Raw genomic sequence first — 24000 nt, 5'->3', positions numbered from 1 at the left:
TAAGTATATAATGTATGCATTGGATGTGCAGCAAATGAATTATATTGATGACGCATTGTGTCCCGCAGAGCAGATGTTTGTTTTTTAATCATCAAGTTACCCCTTTTACCACTGCAGGGTGCTGAGATTGAGATTGAGATCTGGCCAAATGTCCTGGCAGTGGGGTGATTCAATTAGTGTGCCAGTCGCAAATATATCAGAGCGGATAACTTGGCACCTGCTTTGCCCAATCAGCGAAGCTAGCAATAACTAGTTGTGTAGGCTTTTTCCCGTTTGCGTCTTTCCCTCCAACCAGTGAATGAGTTGGCTATGTTCGCACATTTTTTGTTCATTCCCATTCCTGATTGTTAACTTCAGATGCGCCGAACATCAGCCCTGCAATACCAAGAAAGCTGCTGTCGTTTGAAGGGTCATCGCTAACAGTTCCATGTACTTACAGTGGTCAGCCAACACCGAACGTACACTGGTGTAGAGTGGACGACACCGGGAACTGTCTGTCTCCAGCACGAACTGATAATTGTGCCAGGCTACTAGCCACACAGGATGGGCCGCTGACAAATTCAATGACCATATCACCGTTGAAAAGCTGCCACGGAGGCTCCTACTTGTGCACAGTTAGCAATGAAGTGGCTGTTGCTAAGCAACAACTTCAACTCACAGTTCAAGGTAAATAGACATCCTCAGTTTTAACATTTTTAAATATCTATAACATGTGTGAACTCTGGGCCTTACTCGAATCCATGATTTGTAAACTGATGGCTGTTGAGAGACAAGGAGTGACTGGGTCAATATTACTGCATGTTTAAGATGATGGCTGCCGAATTTGTTTCGTCAAAAACTAGGGGTCAAACGGGTGTACCGGGTACCCGGGTACCCGCCCGTTAATCTCAGGTACCGTTAGTAAAAGGGTACCCGTTTGTAAAAAAAATAAATAAATAAAAAAAAATTAAAAAAGGTGATCCTATCGTATTCCAAGACTCAAAATAGGAGTGCGGATACTCTTTTCCTTTTTCCTGTGCATTCCCGCTTTCGACTTTATCAGGCAGGAGCAGGCTGAAAGACAGACTTGACAGTTGTTCTCTCCACTCTAGTGCAAGTAAAAATCCTCGTACTGGAGGTTTTTGATTGTGATGTGAGAAAATGCAAGACTTGAAACTCGTTCGAGGTGGCAGCTGAGTAACTAGAAAGTTACGATGGTTCTCCGACATCGAACCTGCCACAGTACTTGATGAACTAGTGTCACCAGGCTGAGTGACCAGTCGGAGTGTCACAAACGGTGATGTCCGTAGGTGGTAGCTACATGTATGATACTCATGGTTGTAGTTTGTTCCTTCAATCGACGAGCTGAAAAGTAGTTCGAAATATTGCATACAAGATTACGGATTTGTGAAGATTCATTTTCACGAGTTCAACAAGCTAGCACTAGCAGCTAGCTGGCCAGCAGCACATCAGCTGTGTCAGGCACCCCAGCTAGCTCTGGGCGCGAACATCTTCTGAATGCAACGAGTACCAGTTCTCTGCGAACATAGCAAATAGGATTGCGCGAGATCACGGAAGTTTTGCTAAACCACTCTGTCCTTGCATGGCTTGAATCACATCGATCTGCAGTTGATTTGCGTAGTGTATCAAAATACATGTAGCTTGTAGGACCATCTACAGCCTACGCCATGTACATACCCCCCCCCCCCCCCCCCCCGTGTGCTCCCCAACGCATTCACGCTGCACAACTTTTCACTACTTTTACTTTAGCTCATACGTGTACAATCGTCATGTACATCCTTCAAAGCGGTGAACCCCTTGATAGGCGACACAAGCCTCTGGGTGGTCCTAATAAAGATATTATTATTATTACATGTACGATTGTAAGTTACTGCCTGTGAAGTTATGTACATGGGCAAATGCACGGATGACATTCATTTGGAACCTTCATTGCCATAATAATATTATGATACACGAATCAATTGCGAATCATAATGTAGTATCAAAATACAACCTGAGAATATACAAATCAAAATCATGATTTATGTGAGAAATGCGCAAAAAAATAATATGGCTGCTAAAGGGTACCCGTTAACCCGCCCGTTAAGAAAATTACCCGTTCGTTAGTTAAAGGTACACCCGTTTGACCCCTATCAAAAACTCAGGACAATGTTTACAAGCTGAAGAAAACACTGACACGCTTAGCGTGATCTTCAAAAATATTACCTGACAAATAGGTAGGGTGGAATGTGACTGTAAACTTCTAGCATGTTGTATGCCTTCATGTTCACTCTTCCACAGGTAAAACCAGCATTGGCATTCTGGGAAATTTCTCAATGCCCACTGGATACAGCGCGAAGACTGAGAAAGAACAAGAGGATTTCTTTGTACAGCAGGTGTGTTGTGGTGAATGTATAACATGTGTGCAACCTGTCTTCTGAGACTGCTCAAATGCGGCACAGTCAGGCCACATAAGTAGATATTACGCAGTGCAGCATTGAAGCATGACTGGGTTGTTACAACTATGATGCATCTGGGAATTGTTCGTTTCCACCATTTTCTTTCCAGAACTACAGCAGTGTATATACAGGATACTGGTATGTGTGTGCTGTGTGTGTGAGTGTGCAGTCAAGAAACTGTGATGGTCGTGTTAACAACGTGATAGAGTGATGACTCGGAACATACTTATTCTCATGTTGACGTTTGGAGAATTCGAGTTCTTAGCATTTATTGGTGCACCCTAGATACCATCTCCATGGTCAATCCAGTGATATTTTAATTAATTCTTGCCGTTCTGGTTGCAGGTCACAGAGCATCTGTTCCAAGGAAGATTAGTTGGAGTTGAACATTTTCAGTCACGACGACAAGGGTAAGATTAAGAGCTTTGCGAACATTGTGCATTTGGGTTAGAAGGAGCTTTCAACCTTATGATCATGAAACAGGGGTGAACCAGTGGATTGGTAAACTGTTAAATATAGAACTGGAGTGACCCAGTGCACTGGTCTCAACATGTTTTCCTGGACACTAAAGTGATTTTTTCTATATACAGTCAACTTCGCTAATAACGACTGCGGATATAATTTGAATTCGCGAATAACGACAGAACTTCCATGCCCAGAGCAAAGTCCCATCTAACTGTTTTTATGAGACTTCGGGTAAAAGGACACTTCACAAATAAGGACATTTTCTGATGCCCCCCCCCCCCCCCCCCCAAGTGTCGTTATACGCAACGTTGACTGTAGTCCAACGACGCAGGGCAAGAAGTTCAGGGTCCTAAATTCAGAATTTGGCCATCAAAATCCAGCCACTTGCCTCTTCAGTGTGCCAATCATAGACTGCTGGATAAAATGAAAATTATTCCCATTCCCCAAAAACCCCTCCACACCGAATTGGACCCATAAAAAAGTTCCATCCTACAATGTTTAATAAATCTGTGAAACTCGTTATCTGGCTAGACCTCAAAGACAAGGTAGATACCAACTTGGCGAGGACTTGCAAAATCAACAAAGGGGTCACTGGTAGTGGTAAGCACCGCACGATGACTGCTCTTGTAAATCCACAGACCCAAACTATATGGTCATAGCATTTTTTTTCCAATAGTTAGCAAGTTTTGGACTAGCTGTTCATTATGGATTGAAATTGTTGATAATGAGCATTTGCTCTTTTCCTTCACTAGACCCATCTTTGAGATTCAGTGTGATGTCACTGCACCAGCCGACTATATCGCACAGATATCTGGCAACAGCAGCGCTTCAAACATCGGAATGCACTTCTCTCAGCTGCTGCAAAACTCAGTGTTCGATCTGAAATTGGCACCGCAATCGGACCTCACAGTCTTCGCATATGGTGAGTAAATCACTCGTATCACAGCTACTGTATCCCTCTGGACTCCTCTGATCACAATAGGTTAGTTACAGAGTGGAGGGTATTCACCTCCTTGCGGTAGAGGGTTAAAAAATATAGTCAGTTCTTTGCTTGGTTGGAATTGGGAATAGATATGTTATCATGCTGTATGACTTGCTGACTGACTAGTAGTAGTAGTATTCTTTTATTTTCCATCGGAAGCCTCAACAGTGATGGACACAACTCTTAAGAAGGCCAAAAACAGAGTAGAGGATGTGGGGTGAGAAAAATAATAAGAAGAAATGTTAAACTAAACTAAACTGATACTTGGAACAATAAAGCAGCAGTAAGCAGTATGTTGTAATTTGCCCATTGTAATGCTGTCTGCAGATGTTTGCAGTCCAGACTCAACGGATGGTGGGCAACGCGGAATGTTCTCCTGGCCGGAAACATTTCATGATGAGGAGGCAACACTTCTCTGCCCTGTTGAACTAGCAGATTCCATTTTCCGCTACGCCACCCGGTCATGCATTAGCGGTAGAAGGCTGCATGAATTACAACTGGAGATGGCTTACTGGGCAACACCCAACATGTCTGCGTGTCCCACCCCTGCGACAGCTAAGCTGCAACAGCTCTCAAAGGTATGTGCGCCTTTTGATTTGGTGACATTTTATCATAACTTGAACTATAAACCCCTTGTACCTAAACATGAGAGATTACAGTTTTCATTTGTGGCTTATCTAAAGTGTGTGCATTCTTCAAGAGATCGAGATATGTTAGTTCCAGTCGTGCTGACAACCCATCAACATGTACTGGGCGTATTATTTGATTTGGATCATCCAATGAGATATGGCGATGGAAGATGACTTTGTTAACGGTAACACCATTCCTTGAATTCACCTTCATGTCTCTCAGATTGAGTTCAATGCAAGTGAACCTGGCTCAGTGCTGGCAAGCTCTCAGTTCATGGCAAACCTGACTGAGAACAGTGCCGAGCTGACGTCGGATGCCGTAGATTTCGCCTCCACTGCCATCTTCAATCTTGTGGCAGCCATCAGTGGAGACGAAGTCTTCAACCAAAGTATTGGTCAACAGGTAAATTGTTGGAATGGAATCATGTATAGAGCACATTTGAAAGTGACTTCTGTTGCTTTGAAGAGAAACGCTTAACAAAGAATAATAATGTTTGCACAATTTTCGTGTGGAACAATGTCTTTTCAAGATCAGTTTATAGCTTCTTGCAGCTTCACAAAAAAAGGAATCCATAATTTGAATTGTGGTTGAAATCCCTCAAAACCTTATTGCTTGCAATTGTGTGAATCTAGGGCATTTTTCACCTGCAGAAATGGCAATATTGTGTTGTGTGTTCACTTTGGCAATGTATTGGACTTAGTTGAGGGAATAAAAAAATAAACATTCTCAAGTCTACATCACCACCGGCTATACAATTGGGTTGAGAAACACAACCGGATTAATAATAATAAATAATATTCGCGGGATCCGCGTCGGCATCACTTGAATGTTCAGAAACACACAAACTAGCCTTCGCATCCGCAGGCCACCACTATGCCTGTTAACCTTAGTGGCGAATGCAGACCTCACAAGTGAGTCAGGGGAGAGGAGGTTAGTCTCTCAACCAATCGGGCGTGTAACGGCCCATAACCCTGTAAACTGCATCCTTGTTATTCTCACTCCGAGCTGTGAGCACCCAGTTGACCGTGGGTGTCGGATTAGTTGACGAAATAGTAAATACCCCTACTGTAGAACGGGTAATTTCAGCGACGTAAAAACCCTAGCGAATTTAGCGATCGACTCATTTTCGCTAAAGTTTCAAGTCCCTAATCCGTTGAGGCATTAGTAGGGCACTGGTGATCCGTGAGGAAAATCGCTGCAAATCGCTAAAATAAAACGTCGCTAACCGGTTGACAATGGGAAAACGCTAAAATTAATAGTCGCTAAAATTACCAGCTCTACAGTATTTAAGTTAGAGAAATAACACTAAGAGCAACAGCAGTGAAATTTACAAGTGTGAATTTTAACAATCAAAGCGAGAAATGAACAAAGGAGAAAGGAAGGAAAGACAACGTGATAACACATAACAGCAGTACATTACACCTAGAACATTAACGGCCAAGCTGCTACAGTATTTTATCTTCAATTCCCATCTGTATTTCTCCATGCACAGGTTGCAAATTCATCTCTGCAAACGGTGGACAACATTCTCAGTGTCACGACGAAGGAGTCTTTGGTGGGATCAGCGCCAGCAAAAAGGTGTGTTTCTCTACTCTTAGGCTGTGCTTGCAATGCATCAGTACCTGTATTTGGGGCATCTATAGATTTGTTCTATTCAAAATGCATGTATTTGGATCTCAGTGGAGAGTGTATGGATGGCCAGTTCTAAAACATTTTTTTGGACTTCAGTAGATGATCAACAGGTTTCATCAAAATTAATTAATGCCAACTTTAGTCAATAGAATTATAATGCCCAGCTTTTAAGATGCATAGGTGTGTAAGTAGTAGTTTTGCTGCAATTCAGATTTATCGTAATTATGTCTTGTAAACTGCAGACTGTCCATACCTACTGGAAAGAAGATTTTAGGGAAATGGCTGAAACCTGAGACACTTTATACAATGCAGTTGAATACAGAGCAATAAGTCACAGACGACTAGCTACAATGCGTTTTTGTATAGAAACAGCTGCTGTCTTCACGGAACACATTTTCTGTAACATCCACGTAGCTTACTACATGTACAGTCAGACCTCGCATAACCGCACACGTCCGTTTTCCACAAAAATATCCGGATAGGCGAGGGAACCGGATAATCGAACACACATACTGTATGTAAGCATGGCATATGCTGTACATTTGTAACCAACTATTTTCTTGCGGATGGCGAGGGATCCGGATAAACGAGGACCGGATAAGCGAGGTCTGACTGTATCGCTATACCGTTTTAAAATGTATAAATGTATAATGATGCAAAGCATGTAAGTGCCTGCAAATATAGCCCCATGCCTTTGAAGGTGTGTTTCTGACTGTCTAGGAAGTATGGTGACTTGTTAAAACAATTCACTGCTTTTGTGAAATGAGCAGCCATCAAAGTTTCATGTGTTGCTCTTGATAGGATTGCAAAATCAATGGAGCGTCTTGTCACATCTCTGGACGTGAGCACCGAGGAGCCGTTTGTTAGCCAGAAAGAGAACATTGGATTTGCGGTGAGCTGCCCGAAGGAAAATGCCACAACTCAAGCATTCCGGTCTGCCGGTGAAGGCGGGCAGTTCTTCGTTGGAGAGACAAATGGCTCTGCTGCTGGTATGTGATCATAACTCAACTGGCACAGTGCTGGCAACTGAAATCCGACACCTTAGCATTGCGTCCACATTCTAGCGGTCTCTGTTTCGTAGTTTTTTCCATCCCGTGTTGGGTGTTTGCTATGTGAGTGCACCGCTCAGCGGTCGGATTTCAGTTTCCAGCACTGTATTAACCATGCAGGTCACTGTGATGGCTCGACCACCAGCAGTAGCTGTCTTTTGAAATTGGCTGACTAGGTCGCAGTGCGTCTCTCCTCACCGTTCAGAACCCCCCCCCCCCCCCCAACACACACACACACACGCCAATATTGTCTTCTGTATACCGTTCGAGTCGAGAAGTGATAGCCAGCTTTAGTTGTCATTCAAATGTGGCACTAGTGACATCCTGGCTGTTAACGTGCTAGTCTATTCATCCTTTACTGACACTATTAACGTTATTCTGGTACATTTGCCTGTGACATTTGTATATGTTGACAGGCACTGATGCAGGCGTTGCCTTCGACATAGCTGGTAGTACAATCAGTGCGATCACAGACTCGTCGGTTCTGTCCAATGACTCACTGTGTAACTTAGCATCCACCCAGTACATTCTCTACAAGACACAGGCTTTGTTCCAGGACTCCAGTTTGGGTGGAAACAGTTCGGTCGGCTCACAGATCATCTCAGCACAAGTGGGCAATAGACGACATGACCATTTGGACACGCCTGCCACCATGTCATTTGAGTTTGTGGACGGAACATTTGTGGTATGTATAGCCAATCTATCATGGTTATATGAGCTGTTAGCCAGTTAGTTGTAGAACGTCAGTAGCGTTGTGTCGTGCAATGGTATCGCATGAGCTGATTGTGTAGTAACTGCTGGTGCTAGTGGACAGCATAGCATAACATGTAGCTTCTTGGTCCTTTTTTTCTTTTTCATAAATAATATACTTGTATCAGGAATAATCTCTCGTTCCTTGAAGAAAACCTAACGATGCACAAACTGCTGCCAAACATTTAAAAAGAGTGATTTAACCATGTGTTTCAGGCAGGCAGGCATAGTGGGATGGTCTAAGACCATGATTGAGAAACAGAGGGTACCAGGTTCAAGTCCTGCTTGGAAGCGGAAGGATTTTTTCCAGCCGTGCTGCGACCCACAGTTAATTGGGAACTCGTGGCCTGGCACGAGGGAAACATGGATGCAGTGAATGGGATTTCGGTCTTTGACCACTTTGTGGTGGGTCTGATCTACTCACCTCCCACCGCTTAGGAGCTGCATCTGCGCCTTGATCCAAGAGGGTGGTGGCGTTCCTGCGGATGCGGAAAACTGGGCCTTTGGCCGAGTCTCACGCGAACCGTGAAATTTTTTTTTTTTTTTTCAGCACAAGTCCTGCTTGGAAGCGGAAGGATTTTTTCCAGCCATGCTGCAACCCACAGTTAATTGGGAACTCGTGGCCTGGCACGAGGGAAACATGGATGCATGACTGATGTTCTTTTGAGAATATTCCGGTAGACAAACTCCTTCTTTGTCTGTCCACCTTTCTGTCTGCCTGTCTCTTTATTCCTTCCTCTCCCTCTCCCTCTCTATCTCTTTCTCTTTCCTTCTCTATCTCCCTCTCTCTCTTTCTTTACCTTTCTCTCCTTCTCTCTATCTCTCTGTGTTTCTGCTGCTGCTGCTACTTTGTGTTATCCTTGAATACACTTGAACGTTGTCTACTTTGTTCTATATTCCAATATATCATGTTCAGGCACTGGAAGATCCCGTGGAATGTGTCTTCTGGGATTTCGACAAATGTAAGTACAATCACATTCGCTCCATTATCAACAGTGCATAAGCCAGAGTACGGACCTCTCTGCTGGATAAGACGGCACTCCCCCAAGGCACCAAATGGTTTGTCTTCATGGATAGTGCTCTTGGATATTCTGTTCCACAATGTGTTTGCCAAGATACGACGTGAAACAGCAAAGGGCGCTCACCCCAGATGAGGCGAGAAATCTCCGGACAACAAGCTGACCCCCCACCTCCCCCCCCCCCCCCCCACCTTCCCCACCCCATTCCCACCCCTTCCCACCCCATAAGTTAGGTATTAGTATCGAAACTTAGTAGGACTTGCAACATGGATGTTACTCCCAGGAATTCCTGGAAAGTTCAGCCATACATGTACACATAGAAAGCCATGGAGACTAAGAGCATGTTACACAAGTTTGTAGCTAATCTTAGCTTCCCTTCCCAGGTTTACTTGTACAACAGTCTTATTAATCTGTATGATATCTGTGGCAGATGATGGCAAAGGTGGATGGAGTAGTGAGAACTGCAACACTACGCGCTCTGATTCGTTTCCAAACCGGACTGTGTGCCAATGCAGTCATCTCACAAACTTTGCCGTTCTATTTGTAAGTGCAATGCACTGTAACCTAACCGCTCTTCTTTTTCACTAGTTTCTCACAAAAAGTATATTTTAGTCTAATAGTTAAAACCATTCTCGCAGGCCAATGTCCTGGCAGGAGCCCAATTGGAGCGGCACGAAAGAATGTTTTCTCTTCGCTTTTGGAAGTTGCTCGGTTTGTACTTGGAAAGGGTGCAGTTCTGTCATAAGGCACCGGAACAAACTACTAGTGCTAGTTTCTCATCCGTTTATGCAGTGTCTCCGGATACGCTCTTTAGTAGGTTTAATGGTTCCGACTCAAGTTTGAACTTCTTCCTATTTCTACCTCGAACTTCTCTTGCAATCTTTGCTATGACCTATTTCGCTTATGTTGATTAATAATATGGCGGTAGATACACACCTGGTATTATGGGCGTTTACCGCCATATTAATCAACATCAGTACAGCTGCAATGGAGTCTTCAACGTCATTCTCCCATTTCACTTTGATTCAAAATCTGCGCTAGAGATGAATTCAATTGACTCTAATTAAAGACGTCTGGAACGTAGTGCTGACCTGATTGTATGATGGTAAGGTTTTCCCTTGTCAATCTTGATCGTGCCAACCCGAACCTTGCCGCATACTATGCGCCGTGCCATTATCTCCACTGTGATGTTTGTGTTTTTTGTGCATGTTTCAGTCGCGTCACGTCCCCACCGAGCCCAGCCATGCGGAGACTGCACTGAAGTATATTTCCATGATTGGATGTGGCATCTCCATGCTTGCTCTGCTTGCCACACTCTTTGTCATCATGGCAGTCCCGTAAGGAACCCACATCTTGTACAGAATATTGGTCTGGTTTGCAGAGAGGATGTAAAGGGATAACAGGTGCATAATATTTCTGGAATTGGTGAGAAGAAAGGGGATCAGGGCGTTGGTTTAACCGCTTGTACCACTACAGGGGTATGTTGGATGCTAAAGGGACCGCCAAATACTGTGTTTCCTGGGTAAGGTGATCCACTGAAGAAAGCCAGTGAGGTAACGATGCAGCTAGGGAGTGAGGCAGAGAAGTATACAGGCAACAAACAGAGACTGCCTCGATTTAGGCTAAGGCCTGTGGAGAATCCAAAAATACGAATACAGACAGGGAAGGCATTCAGGGAGAGTGTTAAATAAATTGCTAGCGAAAGAGCATGTTAAATCAAGTGACCGCTTTTCGCCTATCTCCAGTTGGGGAGAAATGCTGGGTTTAAATAAGCAGTGGCTAACACAGAAAGCTGTTCCATGCTCTCTTTTCTAAACGTTCTTCCGTAGGAAACTTCGACGTAGTCACCACCACCAGATGATCTTCGGCTTGAGTATAACACTCCTACTGTTCCTGGCCGTCCTCACTGTTGTACTCTACTATGAGAATGCAGCTACGAGTGACGTCGCCTGCAAAGCACTGGCCATCGCTTTGCACTACCTACTTCTGTGCTCATTCATGTGGATGTCCGTGGATGCGACCTTTCTGTACAAGAGAGTGACGGTCGTGTTTGATGGAACCGGCCAGAGGTTGAAAATACTGCTGCAGACATTGATATTCGGTGAGTTCAGACCTGGATAGAACAATGCCGTGTAATTACTCCATTCATGACAGTGCGTTGGTGTAGATCTGGCTCAGAAGTAGTAGTCACTATGATTTGCACTTCCAAAAAATATTCGATTTGGTTGTTTTTGGAGAGAGACGAGAGGGACTGGCAGTTTCACAGCATTCTCAGCCAGTAGTGTCCCGCTGTGCCTTACATAACTTTGAAAATATGTACAGAATGCAAGGCGATTGGATGAGCCTTACAACCTTTTGTGTTTTTTTTCTTCTGTTTGTCAATTCTTTCCTGCCCTGGTGGTACGTTTTGATAGAAGCTCATTTCACCATTCTCCATGACCAAAGAACAAAAAGAGCCACATTGCGGCTGCCAGAGTTGAAACTGCTTTGAGTGCAACACAATATGGGCCACAGACAGCTAAAACAATTCTTAGTGAAATTATAGCGATGAACAATATTCAATGCTTGCTCATATCACTAACATCGGAAAATACAGTCCAACCATAAAAAAAGATGAGCACTGGCTCTGGCCAGCTCCCGTAATTGGTGATTATCGTGATTTTATCGTACATGGTGCAGTTCCGCGAAATTTGAAACTTGAAAATGGGTCCAAAAAAGGTACCTCGACTAAGTTTCGAACCCCACACTGCACTACTACAAGTGGTGTGAAACGGCATGGATTATCATTGTTTTTTCCCAATTCAGTGCTATTGGGGAAAACCTGGCCGAAATTATATTCTTGTTATGGCTTGGTTTTTGGAGAAATCGAATACAAAAACATAATTGGAAGAGGATTCCATGGGGGATTACCAAAGCAATTGGGATATCATCTTTTTTCGAATCGTATGTAATGATTGCGACTAGAAAACGTACTGGACACAAAACTACTTTGGAAGCCCTCTAAAAAAAATGCTCAATAGTGAAGCTGTCCTGGCAATGTTGTTGTCTTTGATGAGAACACATCTTTTGCCAAAGGCAAAGGTACATTCTATGCATCAAATTGCTCTCTTCTATCCCTGCAGTCATACCATTGGTTATCGTTGGAGCTACTGCAGGTGCTTCAACTGCTGATGCTTACAAGGATGGGAAATTGTGAGTGACTGTAGCCCTATTCGGACTCAATCATTACAGTACTTCATTGATATTAAATATATTAAAAGGCTACCGGGCATAGCTTCTTGACAGTGAACTATTGTTGTAGCTGGCACCTTTGTTGGTCCATGTACTTTCTATTCAAAGTATACCTGTTAATCAATGGACTACTTCTGGCTAGATTAACTCTTTTAGGAAACTTTACTTCTCAACTCCAAACTCCAAAAACGGTCTCTTCACTGCGATTCGAATTCAAAATTACATTGCACCAAATTTTCCGTTGTGGGAATATTTAGAGTTTGGATTAGAAAGTTAAAATGTGTAAATGACGGCATTGGAGTTTGCGTACTTCCTCCACGTCATTAAAATTGTCGCTTCCCACATCGCAATGTTGGTGACGTGGCTCGTCTCAGTCAGACTGTCGGAATCGCTGTTTTCTGTGTTCGAACATTGGTGCGACCCTTCCTGCGCAATGTCTACTGGTTACTGAAGCCGTGGTGGTCTCGGACTTTGTCGGAGCTCTCTTCCGCACCAAGCAAATTCATCGCGATCCGCTCTATTCCGCCCCAGAGCGTATATCGTTTTTTCTGGAGTTCGTGCCATCCCACATCGTTCGCGTGGGCATTTATCAAGACTGCAAAGCTCTTTTATAAGAATCCTGGTATCTCTCCTGAATACGAAATGCTGAAGTTGACGATGGCAAGAACGAAGTGTTCTCAAATTCCTAAAATGCGCTCCCTGTGGCTCATGTTGCTGCAAAGGTAGCAGGTCTGAAAACACCAACAAAATCAAGGAAAGGAAAGGTGCGGAACTGCTTACCCTATCCCGCTGGAAGGTCATTACAGTGTATTTGAATAATGCTAGCTTGCCTTCATTGCCTGCCACCTGGAGGCATGGATCGCTTGAAAACGAAGTTTCTTTACCTGAATGTGAACGCGCGTCTTGTTCAGCGTGTTGTTGAGTGCTGAAGGGTCTGCCTCAACCTGTGATGGAGACGTCGACCTTAGCTGCAAGTGAGGCAAAGCGGGAGGCCACAAACTACAGCCAGCTTGGTCCGTCAACAATGCTCTGCCTCAATTTCTAGCTGATTTCTTTGCCTTCGAGTGAACAAAATAAATTCGAAAAATCGCTCTGGGAAGCGACAATTTTAATGACGTGGAGGAAGCACAATTATAATACTGTCGCGGACATGGAAATCCAGTCGATTGACCGGGGCCGGCGCCCTCAGCGCGTACAGAACGTTGCATGCATGCAATGCACAATCATGTTGATCCAATGCAACCAGCAGCATGCAGTGCATGATAAAACGTGCTACGGCTGCATGGCCAGCGCCCTGGGGCCGCTAGACGTGCGACCGGATTTCCATGTCCACGACAGTAGATGACTCTTGTGTTATCAAAGGCGCTAGTGAAGCCTTTATAATCAGATTCCCTCTGTTCTAGTGAAGCAGTAACCCACACTATCATCAAGTATGTCATCATCGAATCCTTTTTCAATACGTGAAGAACACACTGTGTTTTCTGGTATGTTGTATGGAAAAGTCAACATCAACTGCACCGCTGAAATGACGCCGCTCGTCTTTCGATTTTCTTTGCCTTATTTTTCCACTGCAGGTGTTGGATAAAGGATGACCTGGCATTCTACTGCGGGCTTGTAGCTCCAGTGGGAGTATCTCTGCTGTACAACCTGGGTGTTTTGCTGGCTGTCGCTGCGTCAGTGCGAGCAAGTCGCAAGAAGATTACTACGTATAATACGAAGAAGGAGCGATCCAGAGATGTGACAGTCTTGGGCATCGTTGTTTCCTTGTCCATGCTTTTCGGCTTGACGTGGAGTTTCGGCTTCTTAGTTCTTATCCGAGACCAGATTGTGTTTCAGTACATTTTCACCGTCCTCAATTCATTGCAAGGGCTAGCGATACTCATTCACACCGTTCGAGGCAGCGAGGCAAAGAAGGGCTTGTCGGACATGGTATCCACGAGCAAGCGTGCCACCAGTACGACCACAGCGCCTTCATCCAAGCAAAGCCGCACTGCCTTGGATGCCGCTAGCCCAAGAGGCAAACATTCCCTAGGTGCCAGCACTCTGCTGGAATCGCCGACTACAAGCTCAGCTGATCCAGGCAGCCACGTCGACCAGGCTCGATCACAAAGGTCCGCGATTCCACACTATATAACCCGCAAATCAGAGCCCGCACCGAAAGAACTGAAGCTTGTGGACTTAGACACCTTGGAACCTTACCAAAGTGAATCGGAACCCATCGGCATGGAGACTAGCGTCACTCCAGAACTCATTCCATTGGAAGGCTTGCACGAAACACACACACTTAGCACGTCGGATTTCTCACATTTCCCTGTCAGGCAGGGTTCAGTGCTGAAGTTCAATTTCCTAAAATATGACAATGCCGAAGCGGGCCTCCTGTCGCACGAAACCGAAGAGGCTTGCTAGCCTCAAGTTCATACAACTTCTATCTCCTTAGCAACAGTGCGTGATCCATGCACCCACGACATGCATACCTATGTACCCTGCACACTGCACTCTGCTGGTCGGAGCATGGTCTCGTAATGATATTACGAGATTTGATTATAATCTGCTATGTTTATTCTTTCCCAAAAATAGAGCGATTTGAATGGTGATTGTGGGATACAGCGATGCTGGCAACTGCCGTGCATGTAAAGACTGTTGATTGGCCATACTCAAGTTAATAAGTTCATCTCCCTGCATGGCGCTTCATTCTTGTGGTATTGGTGGACCTCGTTCAGCATTCAGTCGGTGCCTTGATATCACGGTTTCCCATAAAATAAACTAGTTTCTGGCATGGAATTTGTCTCAACGCACAATGAGCCGATACATTTTGTAATATTGCGCCGTGCGATAGCCTGGATGCATACTTTGACTGCCTTTAAAAGTCCATGTTTTCCAGAGGCATTTTCTATCAGGACGTTGTACTTTATATTCCATGCAATCTGTCAGAGCATTCACATCATTTTTTCATCGATTATTTCTTGAAGCGAGGCCAGCATATAACTTTACTTACTCCTGTGTCTTGCTCTGTAGCATTCAATGCAATCTAGAACTTGATGGGTGTTTGTCAGCCAGTTTTGCTACTTGGAGATGGGGAGTTTAGCGCAGGAAGTCATCAAGTCCTGCATAGTAGGCTCCTAGTAGGCTACAGTATCCGACCCAACTTAGATACAGATCATTTTAAACACACTACGATACGATGTTGATTCTTCAAAGGTCGATCTGCCATCACCGCAGATCTACTTGATTATGCAAACAAGACTCGCACTTGGCGACAACTACTACCGTATTTTCCGGAGTATAAGCCGCACTTTTTTTCGCTAAAAATCGGACCAAAATCGCCCCTGCGGCTTATACACCGAATTGGCGAATATGCTTGCGCGAATGAATGCTTAGCATACATCAGTATGCATGCTGACGTCATGTGACATGTCATTCGACTCAGCTTCGCGCCTGTGTTGCTATCCCCGCACTTTTACTAGTTTTAGTGCATCAGTGGCAGCGAGACTGAAGATAGTGCAGATGACATGGAGTGATCTGTAGTCAACACAGCAATACACCAACATCTCTGCAGCAACCTGTGGTGCACTAACACTTCACAATCTGATCTAACATGGTATTTAGCTCCATAACCATAATAAATTTGTAGAAAGGCCATTTTTCAATGAGTGTGAAAAATTTTGGTTTGTGGGTGCGGCTTATACTCCGAATACCAACTTTTAGTCAATATTTTGCCTCAAAAAGGGGGGTGCGGCTTATACCCCGATGCGGCTTATAGTTATACCCCGGAAAATACGGTACTTAGTTGTTGAATCTCCTAGTATAGGGTTGTCATGCCATGCTTTGAAGCTCAACGATGATAATTATTATTATTGTTGTCTTCCATGATCATGAATGAAGGTTCAAAACTGTGGAGTATGCTACCCGTACCCCCGTAGTCTGTTCTTTGTGAAGCGGTAGTCGGAAAAGTCCTCATTTTACGACCCTGTTGGCTGTTAGCGACCATACTAGTGAGTGCTAACTAAAGACTCAGCCGACTCCTGAATAACGAACACCATTGTGCAGGAGAATTAGTTCTTTAAAGTCGAAGTTCGTTATAACAGAATCTGAAATGCATTCACACTGTACAAGCAGCAAGACATGACTAGACTGGCAAGTGGACCATGGCAGTATGAGTGCATTTTGGTTTACATGCGGCGAAATTCGCTATATGCGAGTTCGTTGTAAGTGGAGTCGACTGTACACGGGTTTTCATGACCTCACAAATCAGCAAAAGGTAGATCTACAATGCAGCTTCGAGGTTTGGAGAACGGGAATTTTTGACAAGGTCCTTTCAGATTATGGTCGTCTAGTTTTCTCGTTTCAGCATGTTTGATCGTGTTTTCATCGAATCCATGAAGTCCCAGGTACTGGCGTAGTTTTCACGATGCAGCCAATCCAGCAGCTCTGCGTCAGGAGCACGGCTGTTCGCGACGTGGTCAATGGAAACTGGCAGAAGAGATCGCCAGCAGTGGATTACAGGGCATGATTTTCCTGCTGCGAGCAGTCGTCTTTTCGCTGTGCTCTTGTGAAGGTAAGTTAGTTCTGTGGCCCCGCTCTTGTTCCGAAGCTAGGAACATCCAAGTATTTCGGATATTGCATGAGCATAAGAGTGGTGCGCTACAGTGCCTAAAGTGCTACATGAGCTGAATTAAGATTTCAACTTGATCAAGGACATTTAGCGAGCATGGCGTCTCCATGCCAAGCTTGACCCCATTGCTGGGCAATGGGGTAATGATCCAAGCAAGACCAGCAGATTCGTTGGCCTGTGGCGGAGAATGCTCGAACGTTGGTCATTGATTTCTAAATTTGCTACATTTGCGTAGCAAAACGTAGCTTTTGTGACCTGGTCGCAAGAAAGAGTGAACCTACATACAGGATTACACAGAAGTCAACAACGTAGGTTACAACCGCGAGATTCACATTGAGCGATAAACAGCCGACATCATGATTTTGAACCGGGAGATAAGAGCTGATAATGTAGAGAGTGGTTTCACATATGTGACATGACCACATGAGGCAGCCATGTTGGTTCCAACTCCACTCGACCTCCGCACGTATGGGTCACGTGATGTCGGCCATGTTGGTTCCACTGTCCACGTGACCTGATCACTTTCTGCACAAATTTGGTCACATGACCCAGATGTGAAACGACACTAATGTTGGAGCAGTCAGCGGTTAGTTACGGTGGGATTTTGTGAATTAATACGGTGGTGAATGGCAGAACAGTGGTCTGCTATTGCAGAGATAGGATGGTGGGGAATGTAAGTTGTGTACTTGTGGTCCTCCATTTCGCACTCACATATTTGCGCGCCACAATTCTGCCATCCACCGCCTAATTTGTGCGTACCATCGCACCACCGCACCATCACCAACCACTGATTGCCCTTGCAAGTCATAAAAGAGCTTTCTTCGCCGGTCAATGTTTTTTCTGGCGTGATTCTCGCTCAGTGTCAAACTCAGAGCTGCAACCAAGAGTTCTGACTTTTTTGTAAGAGAGCTTTGTCACACGGTTCTCATACCTGCCAAGTACTGAGAGTGCTTTTTCTGGATCGCCATGGCAAAATCCCGGGATTTGCCTTGGTTTTTCGGGATATGTCATATTTTTACCAAAAAAATCCTTTTTCAACTTTTGATGGCACCAACATTTCGATAATAGATGATTACTCATGATTGATGGTGATCATGGGATCACACTTTGCACATGTTCAAGACTCAAAAACGGAAATTTTTCAGAGAATTTGAAGTGCTCCAAGTACAATATCAAGCTTGTTTCTTGTACAGTGAATTTCGGGATAATCGACAGGAATTTCGGGATCGCGGGAGTTCATCCAAATTGCGGGATAATCCCGAAAAAATCTGGATACCTGGCAGGTATGGATTCTTGACACTGTTTGACCTCTGAAAGTCCGAGTATCAAGCACTATTTGAGCAGTGTAAGTCCGAGTATCAAGTACTGTTTGAGCAGGTTAAGACCGAGTATCAAGCACTGTTTGAGCAGATTAAGTCCGAGTATCAAGCACTGTTTGAGCAGTGGAGGTCCCCTGCCGTGTACATACGGGATAATGAAGTACATTAGAATTGGCAGGGGTGTGTTTCAAGTTTAGAGTATATGAGGCTATTGCTGAGATAGCACCATTACTAGTCTGCACAATGCTGGCATTGACACAAGAAAGATGACATGTCTCCCGGTGCAAGTGCATTGCACAGTATTTGCACTACCCCCTTTACGACCACTCAGAGGCCAGATCGAAAGCATGAGAGGTTTTTTTTATCATACCGGCCAACTAGAGGCACCAGTTTCACCAGCAGTATCCAGTAATGGCTGGTCAGCTGAACCGAGAACTATTCGGTGAGCATTCCTACGACCAACAAACCTTTGAGTTCATATTGGTACATGCTTTTTAGTGGGTGCTGAGTCGTACGGTACACAGCTCTTTCATGAGGTGATCTTTCTACAGTTCGCATTAGCGTCAGTCACACTGGCACTTCCGCAACTCGCTCTGGTTGCCCGTTTGGCTGATTGTGCACATGACACTGTGTTACATACCGGTATGCAGATTGTAGTATGGGGCGCCCGTCACATTCCAAGTCCAGGTGATTCTGTGATCCATTCTTGTGTGAAATGCAGCTCTACTATTGTTATCATCAGCTACTAACACAGCCATGACAACATGTGGCAGCACAACTGACCACATCGACGAAGGTAAGGAGAAATCCCTTCTTCTCACAAACACCACCCCGCCTCGCTCTCTATTCCTCTTTCTCTATTCTTCTCCCTCGTTTCTCTTCTCTCTCTGTCTGTCTGTCTCTCTGTCTGTCTCTCTGTCTGTCTGTCTCTCTGTCTGTCTGTCTCTCTCTCTCTCTCTCTCTCTCTCTCTCTCTGTCTCTCTCTCTCTCTCTCTCTCTCTCTCTCTCTCTCTCTCTCTCTCTCGCTCTCCCTCTCTCTCTCTCTCTCTCTCTCTCTCTCTCTCTCTCTCTCTCTCTCTCTCTCTCTCTCTCTCTCTCTCTCTCTCTCTCTCTCTCTCTCTCTCTCTCTCTCTCTCTCTCTCTCTCTCTCTCTCTCTCTCTCTCTCTCTCTCTCTCTCTCTCTCTATCTATCTATCTATCTCTCTGTGTGTGCTTGCATTACGATGGACAGAGGCAACAAGAGATGAATGATAGCCATTTTATCAGGCCTGGAGTCATACCATTTTATCAGGAGTCATACCATTTTATCAGGCCTGGAATCATACCATTTTATCAGGCCTGGAATCATACCATTTTATCAGGCATGGAGTCATACCATTTTATCAGGCATGGAGTCATACCATTTTATCAGGCATGGAGTCATACCATTTTATCAGGCATGGAGTCATACCATTTTATCAGGCATGGAGTCATACGATTTTATCAGGCATGGAGTCATACCATTTTATCAGGCATGGAGTCATACCATTTTATCAGGCATGGAGTCATACCATTTTATCAGGCATGGAGTCATACCATTTTTATCAGGCATGGAGTCATACCATTTTATCAGGCATGGAGTCATACCATTTTATCAGGCATGGAGTCATACCATTTTATCAGGCATGGAGTCATACCATTTTATCAGGCATGGAGTCATACCATTTTATCAGGCATGTAGTCATACCATTTAATCAGGCATGGAGTCATACCATTTTATCAGGCATTGAGTCATACCATTTTATCAGGCATGGAGTCATACCATTTTATCAGGCATGGAGTCATACCATTTTTATCAGGCATGGAGTCATACCATTTTATCAGGCATGGAGTCATACCATTTTATCAGGCATGGAGTCATACCATTTTATCAGGCATGGAGTCATACCATTTTATCAGGCATGGAGTCATACCATTTTATCAGGCATGGAGTCATACCATTTTATCAGGCATGGAGTCATACCATTTTTATCAGGCATGGAGTCATACCATTTTATCAGGCATGGAGTCATACCATTTTATCAGGCATGGAGTCATACCATTTTATCAGGCATGGAGTCATACCATTTTTATCAGGCATGGAGTCATACCATTTTATCAGGCATGGAGTCATACCATTTTATCAGGCATGGAGTCATACCATTTTATCAGGCATGGAGTCATACCATTTTATCAGGCATGGAGTCATACCATTTTATCAGGCATGGAGTCATACCATTTTATCAGGCATGGAGTCATACCATTTTTATCAGGCATGGAGTCATACCATTTTATCAGGCATGGAGTCATACCATTTTATCAGGCATGGAGTCATACCATTTTATCAGGCATGGAGTCATACCATTTTATCAGGCATGGAGTCATACCATTTTATCAGGCATGGAGTCATACCATTTTATCAGGCATGGAGTCATACCATTTTATCAGGCATGGAGTCATACCATTTTATCAGGCATGGAGTCATACCATCTAAGCAGATATTAGTAATACAGTTTAGTTTGCACACCAGTGCTACCACCGGCTATACCATTGTGTTGAGAAGCACAACCATCTTAGACAATTTCAGTGTAAAGAAATGAATGCCCGATAACCCCAATGGGGATAACCCCAAATGTGCTCTTTGATCTATGCAACACACAAGCAATATCGCGGTCGCAACCTGCAGATGCAAAGCATGGCCAAGACCAGTGATACTACAAGCAAAACTGAAATGTGCATAAATCGGGCATGCTTGAATGGCGACGGAAAGCCTCATAAAAGACCCTTTCCAGGTTCCCGGCACTGAACAATGTCATCGCTGTCGATTCTACAACTCCCTGGTGCCAATCACAGATGGTTAAAACAATGGTCAGGAATAAGTGCAGGACCTTTGGAAGTGATGATGATCCTGATGCACCACAGCTTTTAATCTATCACAAGTGTATGTCCTTACGCCTTCTGATTTGTCCTGGTAGACACGTTTGGAAGCTCCGCACCACACAATCGAGCCCAAAGCACACAAGGTACGATTCAAGAATGATCACTGCTTGCACATTTAGAGTGTTTTGTTGGTACTGTCATACATCGAATTTTAAAGCACTTTAAAAATCACCTTGACAAAGACCTACACGCAAAACGACCACGACTTGCAAGGCTTTATTCAGTGTACTTCCGGTTGAGTTTGCGGACAATTAGAATAGTTCTGGTTGGTCAATGAAGAGAGATAGGTCAGATCCTACATATGTCGATCACGGCTTTTCGATAAAAAACTGGACAGGGAAATTCGACCTCATGGATATATCCGTGAGGTCGAATTTCCCTGTCCAGTTTATCCATGACGTTGCATTGCACTGTCCAGTTTATCCATGACGTTGCATTGCACTGTCCAGTTTATCCATGACGTTGCATCGCACTGTCCAGTTTATCCGTGACGTTGCATGGCACTGTCCAGTTTATCCATGACGTTGCATTGCACTGTCCAGTTTATCCATGACGTTGCATTGCACTGTCCAGTTTATCCATGACGTTGCATTGCACTGTCCAGTATTTTAGTATGCTTGACTACATGCATGCCCAGGTCAGGGTGTTCTGCCATTATGCTCTCTACTCATATTCTATTTACTGTGACCGTGCTGCTGAAGCAAGGTTTGCGTCCTGGTCCTGTCCTTCTCCTACACAGCACCTGCCATCACGTACGTTACGCCGTCGTTAGCCACGCCGCTCTCCAAAACGCTCTCAATCTTCTGCACAGCCACGGGAAATCCGATACCCGAGATCCATTTTGCCACTCGCTGCCATGGCAACATCAGCATGTCCAACCTGCCGTACGGCTTCCAGATGGAGATTAATTACAGTAAGGAGTAAGGATAGCATAGTCCAGTACTATGTTCACTGGCTGCAGTGAACACTATGGACACACTATGGACACACTATGGACACACTATGGACACACTATGGACACACTATGGACACACTATGGACACACTATGGACACACTATGGACACACTATGGACACACAATGGACACACTATGGACACACTATGGACACACAATGGACACACTATGGACACACTATGGACACACTATGGACACACTATGGACACACTATGGACACACTATGGACACACTATGGACACACTATGGACACACTATGGACACACTATGGACACACTATGGACACACTATGGACACACTATGGACACACTATGGACACACAATGGACACACTATGGACACACTATGGACACACAATGGACACACTATGGACACACTATGGACACACAATGGACACACTATGGACACACTATGGACACACTATGGACACACTATGGACACACTATGGACACACAATGGACACACTATGGACACACTATGGACACACTATGGACACACTATGGACACACTATGGACACACTATGGACACACTATGGACACACAATGGACACACTATGGACACACTATGGACACACTATGGACACACTATGGACACACTATGGACACACTATGGACACACTATGGACACACTATGGACACACTATGGACACACTATGGACACACTATGGACACACAATGGACACACTATGGACACACTATGGACACACTATGGACACACTATGGACACACTATGGACACACTACGGACACACTGTGGACACACTGTGGACACACTATGGACACACTATGGACACACTATGGACACACTATGGACACACTATGGACACACTATGGACACACTATGGACACACTATGGACACACAATGGACACACTATGGACACACTATGGACACACAATGGACACACTATGGACACACTATGGACACACAATGGACACACTATGGACACACTATGGACACACAATGGACACACTATGGACACACTATGGACACACTATGGACACACTATGGACACACTATGGACACACTATGGACACACTATGGACACACTATGGACACACTATGGACACACTATGGACACACAATGGACACACTATGGACACACTATGGACACACTATGGACACACTATGGACACACTATGGACACACTATGGACACACTATGGACACACAATGGACACACTATGGACACACTATGGACACACTATGGACACACTATGGACACACTATGGACACACTATGGACACACTATGGACACACTATGGACACACTATGGACACACAATGGACACACTATGGACACACTATGGACACACTATGGACACACTATAGGGATTGAAAGTGCTACAGTGAAACCTGTCTAAGGCGACCGCTCAAGGGACCTTCAAAATTGGGGTCTCTGTTGCCAGGTGGTCTCCTTATCCAGGGTCATTTGACGGGAAATAGCATCCCTTGGTCCTGGTTACAGTGGTCTTCTGGGGCAGGTGGTCGCCTTACCCGAGTGGTCGCCTTGACAGGTTTTACTGTATGTTATGGGCACAGTGGGTTGGTCTAAGACCATGATTGAGGAACGAGAGGTACCAGGTTCAAGTCCTGCTTCAAGTGGAAGCGGAAGGATTTTTCCAACCGTGCTGCGACCCACAGTTAATTGGGAACTCGTGGCCTGGCATGAGTAAAACATGGATGTGGCACATGGGATTTAGGCCTCTGGCCTATGGTTGGTGGATCTAATCTATCCTCCCCCACCGTTTGGGAGCCGCATCTGACGCCTGATCATGGGGTGGTGGTGTCCCACGGAAGCGGAAAGGTGGTTCTTGACCAGGGAGTTGTACGACTCCTTGTTCTTGACCTGCCCGGTACGCGAACCCGTCGAATTTTAATTAATTTAATTTATACCGTAGGAGAACGAAGAACGAAATAGCATGCTGTCCGCAGATTGAGTACTGTACAAGTAGAATTTTTCGT

The 24000-nt window shown here is 44.7% G+C and overlaps 2 protein-coding genes across 2 annotated transcripts in view; both read left to right on the top strand.

Moving 5' to 3' along the window:
* Positions 1-15186, top strand: part of LOC135829945 (hemicentin-1-like) — a 54488-nt gene extending 39302 nt beyond the window's left edge. The window contains exons 44-58 of the mRNA XM_065342338.1: positions 358-666; positions 2281-2375; positions 2784-2848; positions 3656-3825; positions 4213-4463; positions 4738-4917; positions 6008-6093; positions 6949-7136; positions 7613-7881; positions 8863-8908; positions 9396-9508; positions 10181-10302; positions 10795-11066; positions 12088-12157; positions 13771-15186. Coding sequence (XP_065198410.1) covers positions 358-666; positions 2281-2375; positions 2784-2848; positions 3656-3825; positions 4213-4463; positions 4738-4917; positions 6008-6093; positions 6949-7136; positions 7613-7881; positions 8863-8908; positions 9396-9508; positions 10181-10302; positions 10795-11066; positions 12088-12157; positions 13771-14602 — 3068 coding nt within the window. The 3' untranslated portion in view covers positions 14603-15186. The remainder of the gene's footprint in view (positions 1-357; positions 667-2280; positions 2376-2783; positions 2849-3655; positions 3826-4212; positions 4464-4737; positions 4918-6007; positions 6094-6948; positions 7137-7612; positions 7882-8862; positions 8909-9395; positions 9509-10180; positions 10303-10794; positions 11067-12087; positions 12158-13770) is intronic.
* Positions 15187-16492: 1306 nt separating this feature from the next.
* Positions 16493-24000, top strand: part of LOC135829644 (uncharacterized) — a 12733-nt gene continuing 5225 nt past the window's right edge. The window contains exons 1-4 of the mRNA XM_065342040.1: positions 16493-16751; positions 18849-18923; positions 21121-21168; positions 21825-21998. Of these exons, the coding sequence (XP_065198112.1) occupies positions 16703-16751; positions 18849-18923; positions 21121-21168; positions 21825-21998 (346 nt within the window). The 5' untranslated portion in view covers positions 16493-16702. The remainder of the gene's footprint in view (positions 16752-18848; positions 18924-21120; positions 21169-21824; positions 21999-24000) is intronic.

Source organism: Sycon ciliatum, chromosome 13 (assembly GCF_964019385.1).
Source record: "Sycon ciliatum chromosome 13, ocSycCili1.1, whole genome shotgun sequence".
Classification (NCBI taxonomy): domain Eukaryota; kingdom Metazoa; phylum Porifera; class Calcarea; order Leucosolenida; family Sycettidae; genus Sycon; species Sycon ciliatum.
The sequence above is the reverse complement of the archived record's forward strand: the minus strand, read 5'-3'. Positions and strand labels throughout refer to the sequence as shown.